General features: G+C 42.2%; 1 protein-coding gene across 4 annotated transcripts in view; it reads right to left on the bottom strand.

Annotated features, from left to right (window-relative positions):
• The window catches only part of LOC126162595 (prominin-like protein), a 510,115-nt gene that overhangs the window by 388,193 nt on the left and 104,297 nt on the right, over positions 1-17,625 (bottom strand). For all 4 annotated transcript variants that reach the window (XM_049919200.1, XM_049919201.1, XM_049919199.1 and 1 more), the window contains exon 2: positions 14,425-14,839. In XM_049919200.1, coding sequence (XP_049775157.1) covers positions 14,425-14,668 — 244 coding nt within the window. In that variant the 5' untranslated portion in view covers positions 14,669-14,839. The remainder of the gene's footprint in view (positions 1-14,424; positions 14,840-17,625) is intronic.

The following is a 17,625-nucleotide window of genomic DNA, read 5'->3' on the forward strand; positions in this document are numbered from 1 at the left end:
TTGAGTATAAACTAAAAATGACAGGAAAAAATTAAAACTAAGTGTATTGGTCTTTCAAGTGTACTACACTTGAGATTGCGTTGAGTAGACATGTGTGAAAAACAAAAAAAACACTAATTTCATACAAGATGGTATTTATCCGACAAAATACAGTTACATCAGTATACAGTTAGTTTTAATTTTCAGTTCTTAATGAGATGAGCTCAATCTGACCTTTGAGTCCATTATTTATGAAATATTAGGTTCCAGACTTGAAACTTTCACTCTGAAATCCGACCGCAGGTCGAGCCGATTCCTATATTTGTTTGTCATGAAACACATGGAAGAAAATGCTTGCTCGCACCGATCTGTAGTTGCAAATGGAAGGATCTTTTTCATTGCCTTATCTCCAAAGTTTCTTGTAGTCCTAGCGTGCTGATGCCCAGAAGTCTGTAATTTTATCACCGATGAAAATGTTTATCATCGTACCACAGCTGGACAAATCCACAAGTTGATCTAGCTCTTCTTCAGTGAGACCTTGGATTTTGTCTACTTCTTCACAGCTGATGGGATTTCGAATGCATCTGTCGTCAGGGTCAGGTTCAGGGAAATACTCTCTAAAAGTGGTGGCTAGGCTGCGTAGATGCTCGGCTACAGTGATCTTGATCTGGTCAGGCAAACTCTCCTCTGATGACTCCAAGAATTGTTTTAAAGTAGAAAAGTTAGTTAGTGACTCGTTTTCTATCCTTGACGCCCAGATCTGACACTTTTTGACCATAGCACTAATCTCATCCTCAGCTTTGAACAAGTCTACATTTTTTCCTTGTAAACTCAAGTTTAACACATTTAAGTGTTCAAACACATCAGCTAAGTACGCAACTGAGCAAAGCCAAGAGAAGTTAGCGAGCAAATCCGCGTACTTTGTGTCAAGAAGGAAGACATGAACCTCGTCTCTAAGTTAAAAAAATCTTGACAAGATCCTACCTCGAGAAAGTCATCTTACTTCCGTATGAATAAGAAGTTGCTCATGCTCACTGCCGATCTCTTTATACAACAAAGAAAATAATATGGATTGCAGATCTCGAGTTGTAATGTAGTTGATGATTTGAACTACTTTGTTAAGTATCTTTTGCAAAGATTCAGGCAATCTTTTGGCTACTAAGGCTTCACGATGGATACAACAGTGAGTCCATTTCACCTCAGGGGCTACTGCTTTGAAACGGGATAGAAGTCCTGCTTTTTGCCAGCCACTGACTTTGCTCCATCCGTCGACAAGTCTACACATTTTTTCCCGCTGACATCGTGTTCATTGAGATAATTATTTAATGCAGTAAAAATATCGTCTGCTGTTGTATGCAGTAGTTCGCATGTAAAAAGAAAATCTTCGAACACTTGGTCCTCCCATAACAATCGTGCGAAAACCAACATTATAGTTTTTTTTCATATGTCTGTGCTTTCATCCAATTGTAGAGCGTACATGTCACTCATGCTGATTCTAGCCAGCAATGTTTCTTCGATGATAACTGCCATACCAATGATTCGTCTTTGAACAGTATTATCTGAGAGTGGGATTGTTCCTATTACCTTAGCAGCTGCATCACCTAACATTCTCTTGCAAAGTATTACTGCTGATGGCAGTATAAGTTCCTCAGCAGTTGTGTGGTTTTTCCCACATTTAGCAACATTCTGAGCCACCTCGTAAGACGCAAGGGATGCATTTTTCATTTACATTTGCACCACAGTGTTTGGTAATTGTTTTACGAGATGTTTTCAACTCTAATTTATTTTTGAAAATTCTAATGACTTACTTTTGTGCTCTGGGTGCTTTGTTTCAAGATGGCGCCAGAGTTTTGCTGGTTTCATACATTCATTCGAAAGGCTTTCATAGCAAATTACACACTGAGGTTTTAGGTTGTTGCTCAGGTCCAGTGAACGTAAAACCGTTTTCCAAGTAATCAGAGTTATATTTTCTAATTTTTCCATAACACTGATCTTGAAAGGGTTAGGTTCAAGGGACGCCAACGACTTAGGTTCAATGGACACTGACAACTTCGGTTCGAGAGTCACTGACTTACTTGCTTGAACATCAAATGCATTATCTTCCTCTTCATCTGTTGGCCTTTCTCGTTTTAACCAATGGTCCATTTTTAACCACGCGAGCTGTAGCTTCTGCGAAAAACAACGCTTTACAAACACTACTGTTTTAATACAGAATATTGAATATGTAAACAACACGGTCTGTTAAAGCACTGACAGTAAATTAACAATGGCCGATTGTCGTCTGAAATGCGAGTTTCTGTGTGAAGTGACTGTCAGTTGTCAGCTGCAAAGAGGCAGCGCGCGCCGTCTAACATGCCGTTAGCTGAACTATTTGCCTCTATCTAATTCTAGTTACGCGCTAGTGTGTGCTATTGTCAGTTGGTTCGACGAAGACGCTAGACGCAGAAGTTAGCGTTCGCTAAAGCTCTGCTCATGCAGGAAGCACCAAAATAAAAAATCTGTTATCATACGAAATGCATTTAATATATTTTTTATTCTAATAGCATCATGCGGACCCCTCTGGCATAGCTCGCGGACCCCTGAGGGTCCGCGGACCACCTGCTGGGAACCACTGGTAAGGTGATTCACAGGACGATTCGCCGGTAACGAGGCTGAAGGGGTGGTAAAGGAAACTAGAATGGAAGCGTGGCTAATCGGGCACGGTAGGAGTATACCCGTAACTATGTAACCTGGTAGCATTTATGTTGACAAATGCAGCAGGTAGATAAATGCTAGCAGGTTGCGAAAGTTGAGCAGGTAACTGGTTGTTTTCCTGCGATCTACATGATACACGGCCATGGTGGAAACTTCATCCGGCTATGTGAGGAAAGTGATATACATCATCAAGTGTTTAGCTTTTGAAGTAACTGGGGTAAGGGAATTCCAAGCACACCAAAATGAGCGTCTTGCCCTGACGATTAAAAAAGGTTGAAATGGCTCTAAGCACTATGGGACTTAACATCTGAGGTCATCAGTCCCCTAGAACTTAGAACTAGTTAAACCTAAATAACCTATGGACATCACACACAGCCATGCTCGAGGCAGGATTCGAACCTGTGACCGTAGCAGCAGCGCGGTTCCACACTGAAGCGCCTAGAATCGCTCGGCCACTCCGGCCGGCGATTAAAATGAACTGAAGTCACTATTCAATAAGTTACACAGATTTTAATGATGGACATTTTTTCTAAAACACGATCATTTATTATTACTCTTGGACGCATGTTGTAGTCTATGTCAATCGAAAAGTATCCTTACGCACAACAATGTCTGCTCTTCTACCGATCGCCCTTACGATTTGGCTGTGACAGCAGTGGTGGTGGTTGTTGGGATGTTTAAGGGGGACTAAACAGACAGCAGTGGGCCGGCCGAAGTGGCAGTGCGGTTCTAGGCGCTGCAGTCTGGAACCGCGAGACCGCTACGGTCGCAGGTTCGAGTCCTGCCTCGGGCATGGATGTGTGTGATGTCCTTAGTTAGATTTAACTAGTTCTAAGTTTTAGGGGACTAATGACCTCAGAAGTTGAGTCCCATAGTGCTCAAAGCCATTTGTGACAGCAATGCATGTATTTTCACACTTTGCTTAAGCCATATCATGTTAATAACAACAGATGCACTTAGTTAACGAACAGCACGAATTAACTCTAAACTTTACTGTCCAAATTTGAGATCCAAGATGCTTATTCTACAGAAGCGTGGCCTTTTACAAAACGGCAATTACTAAAATTGATTGTGATTTAAGATTGGTGAGTGTAATAATAAAACAAAGCATTATTGGAAAGAGCATGAAAAGTTGGATGACGAGGTGCATCATATTTATTTCTATGATAATTTTAACAAAGGCTATTTTGTTTAAGGATTTTCTGATTCTGCCATGAATTCGAATTTTCCATAGTTATACTTAAATAACTGCAAACTGAACATCATCACGTGAGACTTCAAAATGATCAGCGCCAGAATATACAACTGTACATGTAGATATAGTTGTTGTTATTATTATATCTGAATGAGTGGCCATTCTGCACCTGAAAGAAAACATCTTCCATTTATTGGGAGAGGGTTTATGTGATGAAGATTTTAGGTCGCTCAACGGCATGGTTACGTTTTTGGCGTCTTGCGTGGGGAGAAATCTGTGATGGCCACCTGAACTTTTTGGATTTAGTTTTTTCGGGTACTTATACGAGGAAGTTTCACAACTAGCTTTATATCACTGCACTCGTCTTTTCAAGAGCTTTCCAACGCTGTTACTATATTTACTTGTATTACAAAATGCTTCTATACCTCGGGCAGGACGATAAAAAGAGGAAACGTGTCGACAGACCAGAGGGGGGAGGGAGGACACGCATGCGGAAGCGGCGAGGCCAGCGACCGGGCCGCGGCACAGGCAACGCGACCTTCGCGGGAACAGTAGCAACAGCAGCGGTCGGCTGACTCACGCGCTTGTCTGCTACGCCAGTGGCTGCCTTTCACCGCTAGCTGGGTCGCAACTCCCACACACAGTGGACTGCCCGCAGTGGGTCACAATTCGCGAAATCATCTAGTGAAAGTCAACAATCACCTTACAACAACTTTACTACCAAAGTCGTCCATTTACTGGCACACTGTTTCTCATCTTAAAAGACTCGACCACAGACATTAAACTACAGAGAAATAATTTTACTTCTCGTTAGCGTAACATTAATAATATTGACTCAAGTCACAAAGATTAACAATTCGTCGCTTCGAGCAGGTTTGATCATACAACTGAGGCCAGTATTTACAGCATTGGGTCGCATGTTTTTGGGCCTATCAGAAGCTGTAGAGACAGACTCAAGCGAGTTATCAGCAGGAAAGTCATGGACAGGACAACCGCTCAGTTCAGTCAAGCATTGGAGGTTGCCCAACTTGTGTATTTACCGAGAGGCTGAAGATCTTCTCCCCCAGCGAAATGAGAGAACTCATATTTCGAGATAAAAATTTAGGTCCTGCCGTAGATCTCGAGCTAGCTTACACCTTCAAAATAAACGACTTCCTTCCTTCGCTGACTTTATCAACGTTCATCAATCAGTACAGAGATGGATATCAAACAACACAGTACCTTACAGACCCTCAAACAAAGCCCGGATGAAGGCCAACCTCCCATCCATGCAGCAAAAGCAAAATCAAGATAACGGTGTATTAAGTAGCATTATAGAACGGGCGGTATCAAAGGTAAATCCAACACAAGCAGCTGACATCTGACGATATTAGTCTCTACAGTCTCATTCTCTTAATGTCTTAAAACATATTTTGCAAAGTAACTTCATTTGAATTGACACGAAGCGTACACGAACTGAGCACTGGGCTAAAATGTAGACACACTAGTAGTACAATTATGTCGGTTTCCTTATCACGTTAGATTTAAATGCCAAGACAACCTTAAGATTACTTCTCTGGTCCTTAGCAACCGACTGGCGTTAACTGATGTTATGGATGTTGAGTGTAAAATACTATCAGCCGAAGTAGTCGCGAAACCCTACGTTTCCACAATATTTGTAAGTTTAGCGCAACCGAAAGCGATCTTTATGTTTATAGTTATTAATTGTATGCTTACATGTGTTCTGTCAAGTTGTTGCTTCCCATTTATGCACAATGTTTTGACGGCCCACCCAGCCGTCTTCCTCAGGCGCCGCAAGTTATGTCCACTCGCTGTCTGGACTTCAACGAGATTGTCTCTTTGGAGTCCAGGCAGCGAGTGGACGTAACACGAACTTACAGCACCTGAGAAAGACGATTGGGTCGGCTGCCAAAATAGCATAAAACAGAAACCATTCGACGGAGGAAGCGGAAGCCCACAATTAATCAATCGCACCGGGAAAACGAACTATAGATAACTATAGTTATGATCTATCTATTGTTATCGTGATAAACTGCTGCAGTAAACGACACTGGACAGGAACACACTCCTTAACAAATAAATAACACAAAATTACGTTCATTCACATATTTAGATCCAGAAGTTCATGTGTTCTACTAATAATCAGCATGTGGTAAGTGGGATCCGAAATGCTAGTGGGCAAATTACGAACCAACAACGAAGGGAACGAACACGACGCCTCGTCTCAATAATGCTTCAGTTTACCATTAATTTTACATGATGTGTTTCGACATCCCGTTTCAAAGCACTCATTAATGTCGAACATGTTCGTACTGTGTCTTGAAAAATAAAATTTTAATTCGAGAAGAAATTAAGCAGGTTCGTGTACATGTCATAGCATAAATCAAAGACAATCGGTAATTTTGCTATCCGAAAACCTAGAATACGAAATAATGGTGCCATGACAGCCTGAAAGACGTAACGGCAATCTTCGGTTCATCATTTGATTGTGAAATACTTTCGTCTCAGATTGGTATCGCCTGTAGGAATCCCGGCGTAGAAATAACATTTGCTTATGTACGATACCACACTGAATCAACTCTTCACTTGTTACTCGACGGTTGCGGCCCAGCTGCTCAAATAAGTCGTGACAAGGATGCTGTGCAACAGTACATTGCAAGCAAGCAAGCGACATATCAGAGCAGAGGAAGCAACGCTGAGAAAATCTGATTAGCCGCTTTTCGTTCACTTGTATCTATTTCATTTGGAGTCAAATGTGTATAATGCACACTAATTTATTTGACTGTCTTTTTTAAACATACCGCATCCCGACAAGAAAAGGAAGAAGTTGAAAAATTGTATTTTTAGTTTGTCGAAAAGGAAGAAGTCTAAGATGACGAAATTTGAATTTTCCTGTAACTCTACAGATGCTGCTACATACACTGTGGTATTGCTACCTTAGCGCGCTCTGCAGGCATGTCTGTCTAACTACACTCGATTGGCCATTTTGTTTTATTGGGAACAGAGACTCGGAAGCGGACGCCGTTTTGAAAATTCTTCCTACGGTTTAAATAAAATTCATGTAAGTAATATTTTTATATCAATGAGACCTTATGGATTTACTGGTGTTTAATAATGATTTAATGAAGTTAACCTCTTAAGACTTTATGCGTGTTTAGTATGTATCCAAAATGACGAGTGCTGTTAAGATGGCGAGTTCGTCATCATACCCGCCTCCCTGCTGCCGTGCTTCTACTACCTTTGTTATTGTGTAGTTGTGTCATTCTGATTACAGGCTATGAATAAACATGGGGAAAGTGCATATAAGGAAGACAGAACGACAGAAACGGAGCAGGGGATCGATGAAAGAGGCAGTGCTACACGTAACAAATGGAAATCCTGTTGAACCATCAGAAAGAAATCCAATCCTTATGTATATGGATAGTCGTACTTCACATCTCACTTCCGAAGCCGTTACTCTCTGCAGAGATAATTTCGTAACTAGGTTTCCCACCACACACAAGCTACAGATTTCAACCGTTGGATGTGCCACATTTCATACACCTCTGAAGACTGCCTATAGCAAAGCTTGTACTGACTATCCTGCTTATCATCCAGGCCAAGTGATAACAAAGCGAGACAATGTTCAACACTGAAAGATGAGGAAATACGTAACTTTGAAAGATAGAATGGGTGTGACTTTGAAGTGAGTAAAAAATTAATTTCTTTGTTGCTAAAATATCGGCAATTTTACTAAAATTTTAACAAATTATTTGTTGTAAATAAAAGTACATTAATCAACAAATAAACTAATTTCATTATTTTATTCATGACTGTAATTTTCAGTATAAATTTGACTCATCAGTTTCAAATAAATTTTATTATGCTTAACCGGTTTCAACAAATTAATCTGTCGTCTTCAGAAGCTTAGTTTAGCAGACAGTCAATATCTTCTTCATTGAAGGATAACGCCATGATGTATTCGGAAATTTACATATTGTATGTATTTGTATTGTAAATATAAACATCATGATATTATTATTCTACTAAGATGATGGTGACTGACTGCTAAACTAAGCTACTGAAGATGACTAATTTGTCGAAACTAATAAATCATAATAAAATATACTTCCATTCGATGAGTGAAATTTATCCTGAAAAAAACTGATTTCAATGAAGTTTTTCCGTAATTATAGCTACTCATGTGTTGCATCTGCTAATAGCCAAGACCTCAGAACTGACAATTTATCCAATGTGTTTTCGATTTATGGAATGGGAGAGGAGAGCATTGTGTGCAGTGCCATTCTGTCTGAGGATGGTGAAGACTCAAGTGGTGATCACTGATTTTCTTTTCCTGTGGCAACAAGATATCAAAAACGTTGTAATGTAATCTAGAATCAACCTTTTTTTTATTAATCTCAATCACTAGGCATGAGAAGGTCCTACAGCACTTCTGCTGTGAAACACATTTCATCGAGTACAAACTGTGTCCTCCATCTTCAGACAAATACAGAAAACCTTAACTTTGTCGAATAGTGTATACTACTGATCAACAGTGTGCAAAGACAAGCTGCACGCGAATGGTAATAAGCAGTGACGCATCCAAGTGACAGGAAGATGCGGGGTAAAGGCGATTCACTTGACGAACTACACCACAACTGTAGTGAACCGAACTTCAGCTCTCTGCAGTGGATGCTTGTCCTCCCATGGAATTTGATGATCAACACACGGTGTAAATTGTAACCTGGGCTCATTTTTGTGCTGCATTTTCACCGATGATAATTTCGAAGAATGTAGTTCTCCTAGTTCGTCAATGTTATCAGCGAGTACAAAAAATAAGCATCCTACAAATAGTAATATGGAGCATTGCAACATCATCATGCTTTTCACCGTGTGATCTTGGTTCACACCCAGATCGAGACATAGTCTCTTGAAATTGAGTTGCAGTAAAATCAGCTTTGTCTGTCCGTGGTCCATGCTGTAGGGCTGTCAATGAATATATACTGAGACAATGCCATTGAGACCAAGTAGTAGTACTCCCCATCCTACTGAACCATTCTGCTTCTAACGTGATCATTAGAGAAGGCACACCAACAACAACGGAAATTAAAAAGTAGTCACTCACCCCACGGGTAATTCGTTAACTTGGGGCCACTACGAATCGCTGCCCCATGTATGACAGTAGCTATGTATGCTAAACATCAACCCTCAAATTACACTTGTGACTAGGACAAAGTTGTCCTTAACTCAGAGACTGGTTTGAGTGCCGCAGTGTTTTACTAGGAACTGCACTCCTGTTGGGGTGGTATCTACTTGCCTTACGCCACCTCTGCAGTGAATTAGCCAAGCAGTTGCAGGGTGACCTACAGTTAAACGTGGATCTCCAAATCACAGTGAAACTCGTAATTTTTCACAAATACAAATCATTACCAGATGTGAAAGTAGTTACAAATGAAAGAAAAAAAAAATATGGGAACCAACTGAGAATTGAACGAGACAAATGGTTCAAATGGCTCTGAGCGCTATGGGACTTGACTGATGTGGTCATCAGTCCCTAGAACTTTGAACTACTTAAACCTAACTAACCTAAGGACATCACACACATCCATGCCCGAGGCAGGATTCGAACCTGCGACTGTGGCGGTCGCGCGGTTCCAGACTGTAGCGCCTAGAACCGCTCGGCCACCCCGGCCGGCTGAACGAGACACCACCTTAGTCAATGAGCCATACTATTTGTCAATGTACGAGACTTTCATGTGATCTCTGGACACCATTGTATCAGAATGCCATGAATAGCAATGTAGTAGTGAGTCGTAGGGAATGGTTAACCTTCATTTCGTTGTTCATCAATTTATCCTAAGTCAAACAGCTGAAAGGTTTAAATACACTCAGAATCCAACAGTGCTTAAAGAAGAACGCTTTGTTCACTGTGATTTAAAGCAGAACTGATAACGGAACTAAGTTGTTCTCAGTTTTGTCGTTGTAAATTCTTTGGCTTCAAACTGAGGGCCTCCGTTTTTGCTTTAAGCAGTACCAACAACAGCTTGAACACAGAAAATTCAAAAATTCCCATTACTAAGCAGTCACATTAATGCGACCACCGCCTATTTTCGATGTCAACGTACAATAACCCCTCTAACGGGAGCGGTTTATCTGATGTTTGGCAGGTTATGATCACTGGCCTTCGATCCAAAGGTGGAAGCATTTCCGACACGGCTAAGTCTGTAAATGGTTCGCGTGCCGCGGTGATTGAAATAGCCTACAACGTTCATGCCAAAACAGCGCTATTCAAAACCGGCGCCGAGGTAACTGTGGTGCACCACGGGCCATAGATAACAGGGATGAGCGACGTCTTCGAATATGGGTACGGGCGCATAGGTGTATTGAGCAACTGACCAGCCAGACGAACCAAGGGGTCACTAACACTGTCTCCTCAGCGACCGTTCGGCGAACGTTGCTGTGTATGGGCCTCTGCAGCAGGAGCCTGTTTTGCACCCATGCTGACTGCTGGTCACCGGCGACGTCAGCACCGCAACCGGACATTCACCAAGAGACGACAGGTGGCCTTTTCAGATGAATCACGATTTAAGCTCCATCGGAGAATCGGTCGTTGGCGTATACGGCGTGAAACGTCTGAAAGCTAACACTCCGCAACCAAAAGGGAGCGTTATGGTCTGGTGAATGTTTTCGGGGCATTCCCTGATGATCATCATTGTGGGAGGCACAGTTGATCAACGCAAGTCTGCATCTATCCTTGGGGACCATACCCGCCCCTACATGCAGCTTCCCTCCCCCCCCCCCCACCTTCCGTCGGCACGGTGACATCTACCAACAGGACAATCGAACGCGTCACACAGCTCGTGGCGTACGTGTGGTGTTCGAAGAGCACCAGCGTGAGTTTACCGTACTCCCTTGGCCACCAAATTAGCGTCTAGCGGTTCTAGGCGCTCAGTCAGGAATCGCGCGACTGCTACGGTCGCAGGTTCGAATCCTGCCTCGGGCATGGATGTGTGTGATGTCCTTAGGTTAGTTAGGTTTAAGTAGTTCTAAGTTCTAGGGGACTGATGACCACAGCTGTTAAGTCCCATAGTGCTCAGAGCCATTTGAACCAAATTAGCCAGACGTAAAACCAATCGAAAATCTGCTGGACCACCTCGATCGGGCTGTTCTCGCCATGGATTCTCAACCGAGAAACCTAACGTAGCTGGCCACGGCATTGGAATCGGCATTGCTTCACATCCCTGTCGATACCTTCCAGAACATAACTGACACTTCCTGCTCGTGTCGCATTAGAAAAGGTAGTTATTCAGGTTTCTGAAAGTAATCACTTAATGTCACTGGACAGTCTACTATTTCATAGTGAGAATACAAAAATATATTAGATGCAAAATTTTGATCCCCATGTTGTTGTTGTTGTGGTCTTCAGTCCTGAGACTGGTTTGATGCAGCTCTCCATGCTACTCTATCCTGTGCAAGCTTCTTCATCTCCCAGTACCTACTGCAACCTACATCCTTCTGAATCTGCTTAGTGTATTCATCTCTTGGTCTCCCCCTACGATTTTTACCCTCCACGCTGCCCTCCAAAACTAAATTGGTGATCCCTTGATGCCTCAGAACATGTCCTACCAACCGATCCCTTCTTCTGGTCAAGTTGTGCCACAAACTTCTCTTCTCACCAATCCTATTCAATACTTCCTCATTAGTTATGTGATCTACCCATCTAATCTTCAGCATTCTTCTGTAGCACCACATTTCGAAAGCTTCTATTCTCTTCTTGTCCAAACTATTTACCGTCCATGTTTCACTTCCATACATGGCTACACTCCATACAAATACTTTCAGAAATGACTTCCTGACACTTAAATCTATACTCGATGTTAACAAATTTCTCTTCTTCAGAAACGCTTTCCTTGCCATTGCCAGTCTACATTTTATATCCTCTCTACTTCGACCATCATCAGTTATTTTGCTCCCCAAATAGCAAAACTCCTTTACTACTTTAAGTGCCTCATTTCCCAATCTAATTCCCTCAGCATCACCCGACTTAATTCGACTACATTCCATTATCCTTGTTTTGCTTTTGTTGATGTTCATTTTATATCCTCCTTTTAAGACACTGTCCATTCCGTTCAACTGCTCTTCCAGGTCCTTTGCTGTCTCTGACAGAATTACAATGTCATCGGCAAACCTCAAGGTTTTTATTTCTTCTCCATGGATTTTAATACCTACTCCGAATTTTTCTTTTGTTTCCTTTACTGCTTGCTCAATATACAGATTGAATAACATCGGGGAGAGGCTACAACCCTGCCTTACTCCCTTCCCAACCACTGCTTCCCTTTCATGTCCCTCGACTCTTATAACTGCCATCTGGTTTCTGTACAAGTTGTAAATAGCCTTTCGCTCCCTGTATTTTACCCCTGCCACCTTTAGAATTTGAAAGAGAGTATTCCAGTCAACATTATCAAAAGCTTTCTCTAAGTCTACAAATGCTAGAAACGTAGATTTGCCTTTCCTTAATCCCCATGATCTTACCATATAATGGAGATGACGTATGGTTTTATTTCATAATTTCTTTGGCATCATCAAGCGATGTACCATGTGTAAACACCCGTCCGACCATCCATATTGAAGTTTTCTGTGGGTTCCCAACAACCCTTAAGGAGAATATTAACATGATTCCTTTGAAAAGGGCACCGCTGTTTCCTTAATCTTATTCCATCTGAGCTTGTGATTCCCTCAATTGATGATTCGTATGTAAGGCGTCCAATTCCTTATTAACTTCTGAAGTTATTTTTGAGACCTATATGGCATACTTCCTCATCACGAAGTTTCTGTGTACGTTGTGAGCAGTATTTAAACCCCGATCTCTTGGTCACTGTTAGAACAGTATTGCTCAAGTATTTACTTTTTCGTCTTCCAAGCCACTCCCAATTGTCTTACCGGAAAAAAAGAACTGTTGAAATGGATGTACTGAAGAAGAATTTCACTCAGATCAGGTGAAGAAGTGAGTTGTGCACTATGGTGTGACGAGAGTACGGAAAACTGGATTACAATATGCCAGTATGAATTATTCTTCAGAAGTCGCCACGAAGTAAAAAAATTCATTTTCCACAAATAATATAATCACACTGTATCCTGAGGAATATCCAAAATAAGTGATAAAATTTAAGCTCTAATAATGTTCACAATCCTGAAAACAAAGCATATTATTGTTAATAAGTTCGCATCATTGCCTTTATTTAACAAGACTGCACCGGACTATTTTGGTCACATGTACTTTCTACAGTTTTAATTATCATCAGTTGGTGCCTTGTTTCAAAAGAATAAAGAAAATTTCGTTTGTAGTGATAAACGAAGACCCTCTGAAGTGGTGCCGGGACTTCCTCGACCTACGTCAGCTGTGGTTTCCGCGATACGGGGAAAATTACGCCACTGCACAATCCTTTTATGAGTGTACAGTCACAGTATAACATGGATGAAAAAGTCTTAACTGCGCAGATATGGCTCAACGAAGATTCTGCCCGAGCTTACGGCTCCATCCTGCCTGAAACAGGGTGCCCAGCACATTCCAGATATATTAGGAGAAAAATTCAACGTTAACGTGTATGACATTCCCAAAAGAGCGCAGCGGACGAAAATTAATGTCTTTGGTGACAACTTAAAAAATACATGACATTCATACTATTAATAGTAGCCACGTACACAACTTTTTCTGAAAAAATATCCTTGTGTGTGATTCACCGACGCTCAATCAAATTCTAACTGTTCCTGACGATGACATCTAATTAGCAAGATTCAGTGACTCTTCGAATGAAATTCTCCGTCAGATATGTAGAGATCACTAATAATCCCATTTTCTCGACACAGGAAACAAAAGTAAATGCAGTAAGTTACACTAAAAATTAAGAGCGACAAACGGAAGAGAAAGCAATTACTGCAGCAGTAATTAACTTGGTCACTTTCTCTTCCTTCATTAAATGTCTACATACCAATGCTACATCTCAAAGCAGCAAATCTACTCGCTGTTTACAGAACTATTTTCCGTTTGCTATCACGCTTCTCATTCTCTCCTCGAAGTACAACGAAAAATTCTTTTTGTCTCAGGGGTTACACAGGAACCGTACGTTCGCAACACCAACGAGGGTCCGGAAAAAACACTAAAGTGTAGCAGCAAGAAGTGCTGGACAATATGACCTAGCACAAAAGGCTATTGAATTGATAAATTTGGGGGGCATCGAATTCAACTGTGTCTACGTTCAACCACAGATATGTCTAACAGTTACCTACATTATACCTAGCTCCAAGTCATTTGTAGTTAAGTTTATGAGAACACATTTACGCTGATTGAGTCTTCCTCGTCGCTGTTTGGTATAAAACACGTTAAGATTTATAAATGAAACGCACAAAGATGTGGATGTACTACAGTATAAATTTATTAACTAATGTGTCTGATGAAGGCCTTGTAAAAGGAAAACTACTTAACTAATTACAATAATACCGTCGAACACATCTACATTTTCGAGCGCACATTCAGTTTATTAAAAACCGTTGTAAATCATCAATCAAAAATAACTCACCTTCCGGTAGTAAATCTTTCTTGACGACCAGGTCAATGAAATAATTAGTGACGTAGTAGAGATGACCCATTCCGAGAGGATTGAAGCTGGATGAGGAATTATAGTTGTTGGACGTTTTGGCCTCGCTGAAGGAGAGGGAGTCGAAGTATCCCGAGAGGTTGGTCGTGCCACCAGCACTGGGCGCACAGCCGAGCGTCGCCATGGCGATGACCAAAGCTGTCGGTAACGTCATGGTGAAGCTCATGGCGCTGCCTGTTTCGGTAACAGCACTGCACCACACCACACCACACCACACCACACCTCGCACCAATAACCCCAACCAAGCGCCGCCGAGCGCCAACTAATCTGTGCGCAACGGGACAGGCTGACGCCTGCTGGCTGCCGCAGCGCCCCTAGCGGCTGCCGCTCGCACTACCTGAAACATGAAAAAGAGAAGCTTCATTATCGCAGCGTAGAAACGAACAGAGAAATAAAAAAGCCGACTGGACGATAAAATTGACACCTGAGAAAGTAACAATGCTACATCTATAAATGTTCAACAATGCTTACAGGTATATTACATCGGTAAACTGAAAGGCTAATGTAAATGGTGAACATAGTTGCTTCCCAAATGAATGCAAAAAGTAGCTCATACGTCGGTGCGCGCGAACTTGCGTATACTGTGCAAAAAGTATACAGAAATCCTCCTTTACGATTCCGTGAGAATGTGGCTAGCATATCTGACAATCCACAAGTTCGTCCGTGAGAGCTGAATATTTTTCTTCTTCTCTTTTTTAATCCTGTGATAGCCGATGGAAGTCTTCCATACTGGTATTTGCTCGTTACATACTGTCCTCTCCGCAAAAGTGAAACGATTGGTGGACGGACATACCGGCTGCAGCAACTGCAGGCGGAACGATGAACCGATATCGAAGGTAAGGAGACAGGAGGCAGTGGAAATCAGTCTATTAGGAAAGCAAATCGAGTCCTCAGTACATGCAGTCGTCTAAATCGCATGACAGCAGCTATCACTGGAAAAAAAAATATCTGCAGAGAGAAACTAACTTCCACATCATTATCTGGGGGAGATTGCTAAGGAGCGAATTAATCAGGACGATGATTAAACAAAGCAATCTTTTAACCGTTCTGAGTATGGAATACTATAAGTTTGAGTATAACTGCAAAACCAGAAAATCGTAAGGAGATCAGAATAGGAAAGTAAAAATATTAAAAGCCCTTTCGACGACCAGATCCTTAAGGAAGCATCGCTTTTCCGAACTTCGGAAGGAAATCGAAGGCGTCATTTTCAAAGAAATGGGACACAGCACCTCGCTCGGTGATTAATGAGGTGGACAGAAAGAAGAGGAAGACTACTGCGGTTCGTCAGATATTAAACACTCGACAAGTTATTTGTTTATGAGATGGGCAAATTGTTGTGAAAAGTATTACAGGGTGAACTTGCTTACGAGAAATGGTGAGATAGAATTTTATTCTTGATACTGAAATGATATTTGCACAATCATTGTACAGGATTACATGGAGGCTTCCACGGCCAATATCTATGTCCTTGGTGATTTTTGTTTTATGGAATTAAGGTGAGATTCAAAGGATATTTCTTTGCCTAACGTTTCGTCTTCCAATGCAGGTGACATCATTAGAAACTATACAGAGTTAGATAAGAATAGCATATTTAAACAAGCTCAGCAAGTCGAACTGTTTATATGTATCTCAAAAAATGGCTCTAAACACTATGGGACTAAACATCTGAGGTAATTCGTCCCCTAAGACTACTTAAACCTAAGGACATCACACACATCCCTGCCCGAGGCAGGATTCGAGCCTGAGACCGTAGCAGCAGCGCGGTTCCGGACTGAAGCGCCTAGAACCGCTCGGCCACAAAGGCCGGCTATTTCAACAGTCGTTCATGACATCATGCCCAAATCGTGGAGTCGCACCGACGTGTGTTTTGGATGATTGAAGGTGGGGAAGACATGGCACTGTTTGCTTTATGAAGCACTAAGGTCCGCAACTTGTCTAATACTCCTCCTCCTCCTCCCCCCCCCCTCTCCACCTCCCTCTCTCTCTCTCTCTCTCTCTCTCTCTCTCTCTCTCTCTCTCGCTCTCCACTTTCGGCACGTGGATTTCTACGGCCTCTGTACACCGTCGCTCATTAGTGGCCTTAATCGACTGGAGCAGGGAACACTCAACAACACAACAACTCCTCCGCGTAGTCGAACATAACACACGGCTACAACATGAACAAAGCCACAGCGGCCTTGTTCCTGGACATCGAAAATGCTTTCGACCGTCTTTGGCACAACGGCCTTATAGGCAAACTAAGCGAAGCTGGTTTCCTGGACGGACTCTTACGTCTCATACACTCGTATCTCACGAACAGATGTTTCAACACTGAGGTGCAGGGCAAACAATCGACATAACATGGTATACAAGTTGGAGTACCCCAGGGAAGCATCCTAGGGCCCGTCTTGTTCAACCTGTACATTAACAACTTCCCAGCAACACAAAACACGACGTTAGCCAGCTATGCGGATGACACAGCCATCCTTGCGCAAGATTGGACACCGTCGAACATTAATTCAAGAATACATACGGCACTCATAACTGCCGAGCCTTGGTTGGAGATATGGCGTATTAAAGTAAACGTCGACAAGTGCGTTTTGTTTACACGCAGACCGAAACTACTGTGCAAACATCAACACAGTAGACAGATACACGCCCAATACGTTTCCAAGAGAAAGTCAAATATCTCTGTGTCTGGCTGGACCGGAAACTTACATAGGGGGACCACGTCGAATACGTTGCCAACGGAGCGCACACGAGGCTCAAATAACTGTACCCAATGCTCAACAGGGAAAGCACACTGAATAGGAGGGTGTCGAGGTCCATATGACACTGATTAGACCACTTATGAGGTACGCAGCTTCCGTCTGGGGATATGCAGCTCCTACATGATTGCGCCGCCTGCAGATCATACAGAACAAAGTGCTACGAATCATTAGCAACGCTCCACGCTACACATGCACCGTGGATCTTCTCAATGAATACTGCCTTGGAACCCTCAAGGAAGTATTCAAAAAACACGCCACACGACTATAAAGGAACTCTAGACACTAACAGTCCTGTTATCCTTACTCTGGGAAACTATGGTCACAAACATTGGTGGAAGCATAAACGGCCAAAGACACGGCTAGCTAGGGCAAA

The sequence above is a fragment of the Schistocerca cancellata genome, chromosome 2 (genome assembly GCF_023864275.1).
Source record: "Schistocerca cancellata isolate TAMUIC-IGC-003103 chromosome 2, iqSchCanc2.1, whole genome shotgun sequence".
In the NCBI taxonomy this organism is placed as follows: Eukaryota; Metazoa; Arthropoda; class Insecta; order Orthoptera; family Acrididae; genus Schistocerca; species Schistocerca cancellata.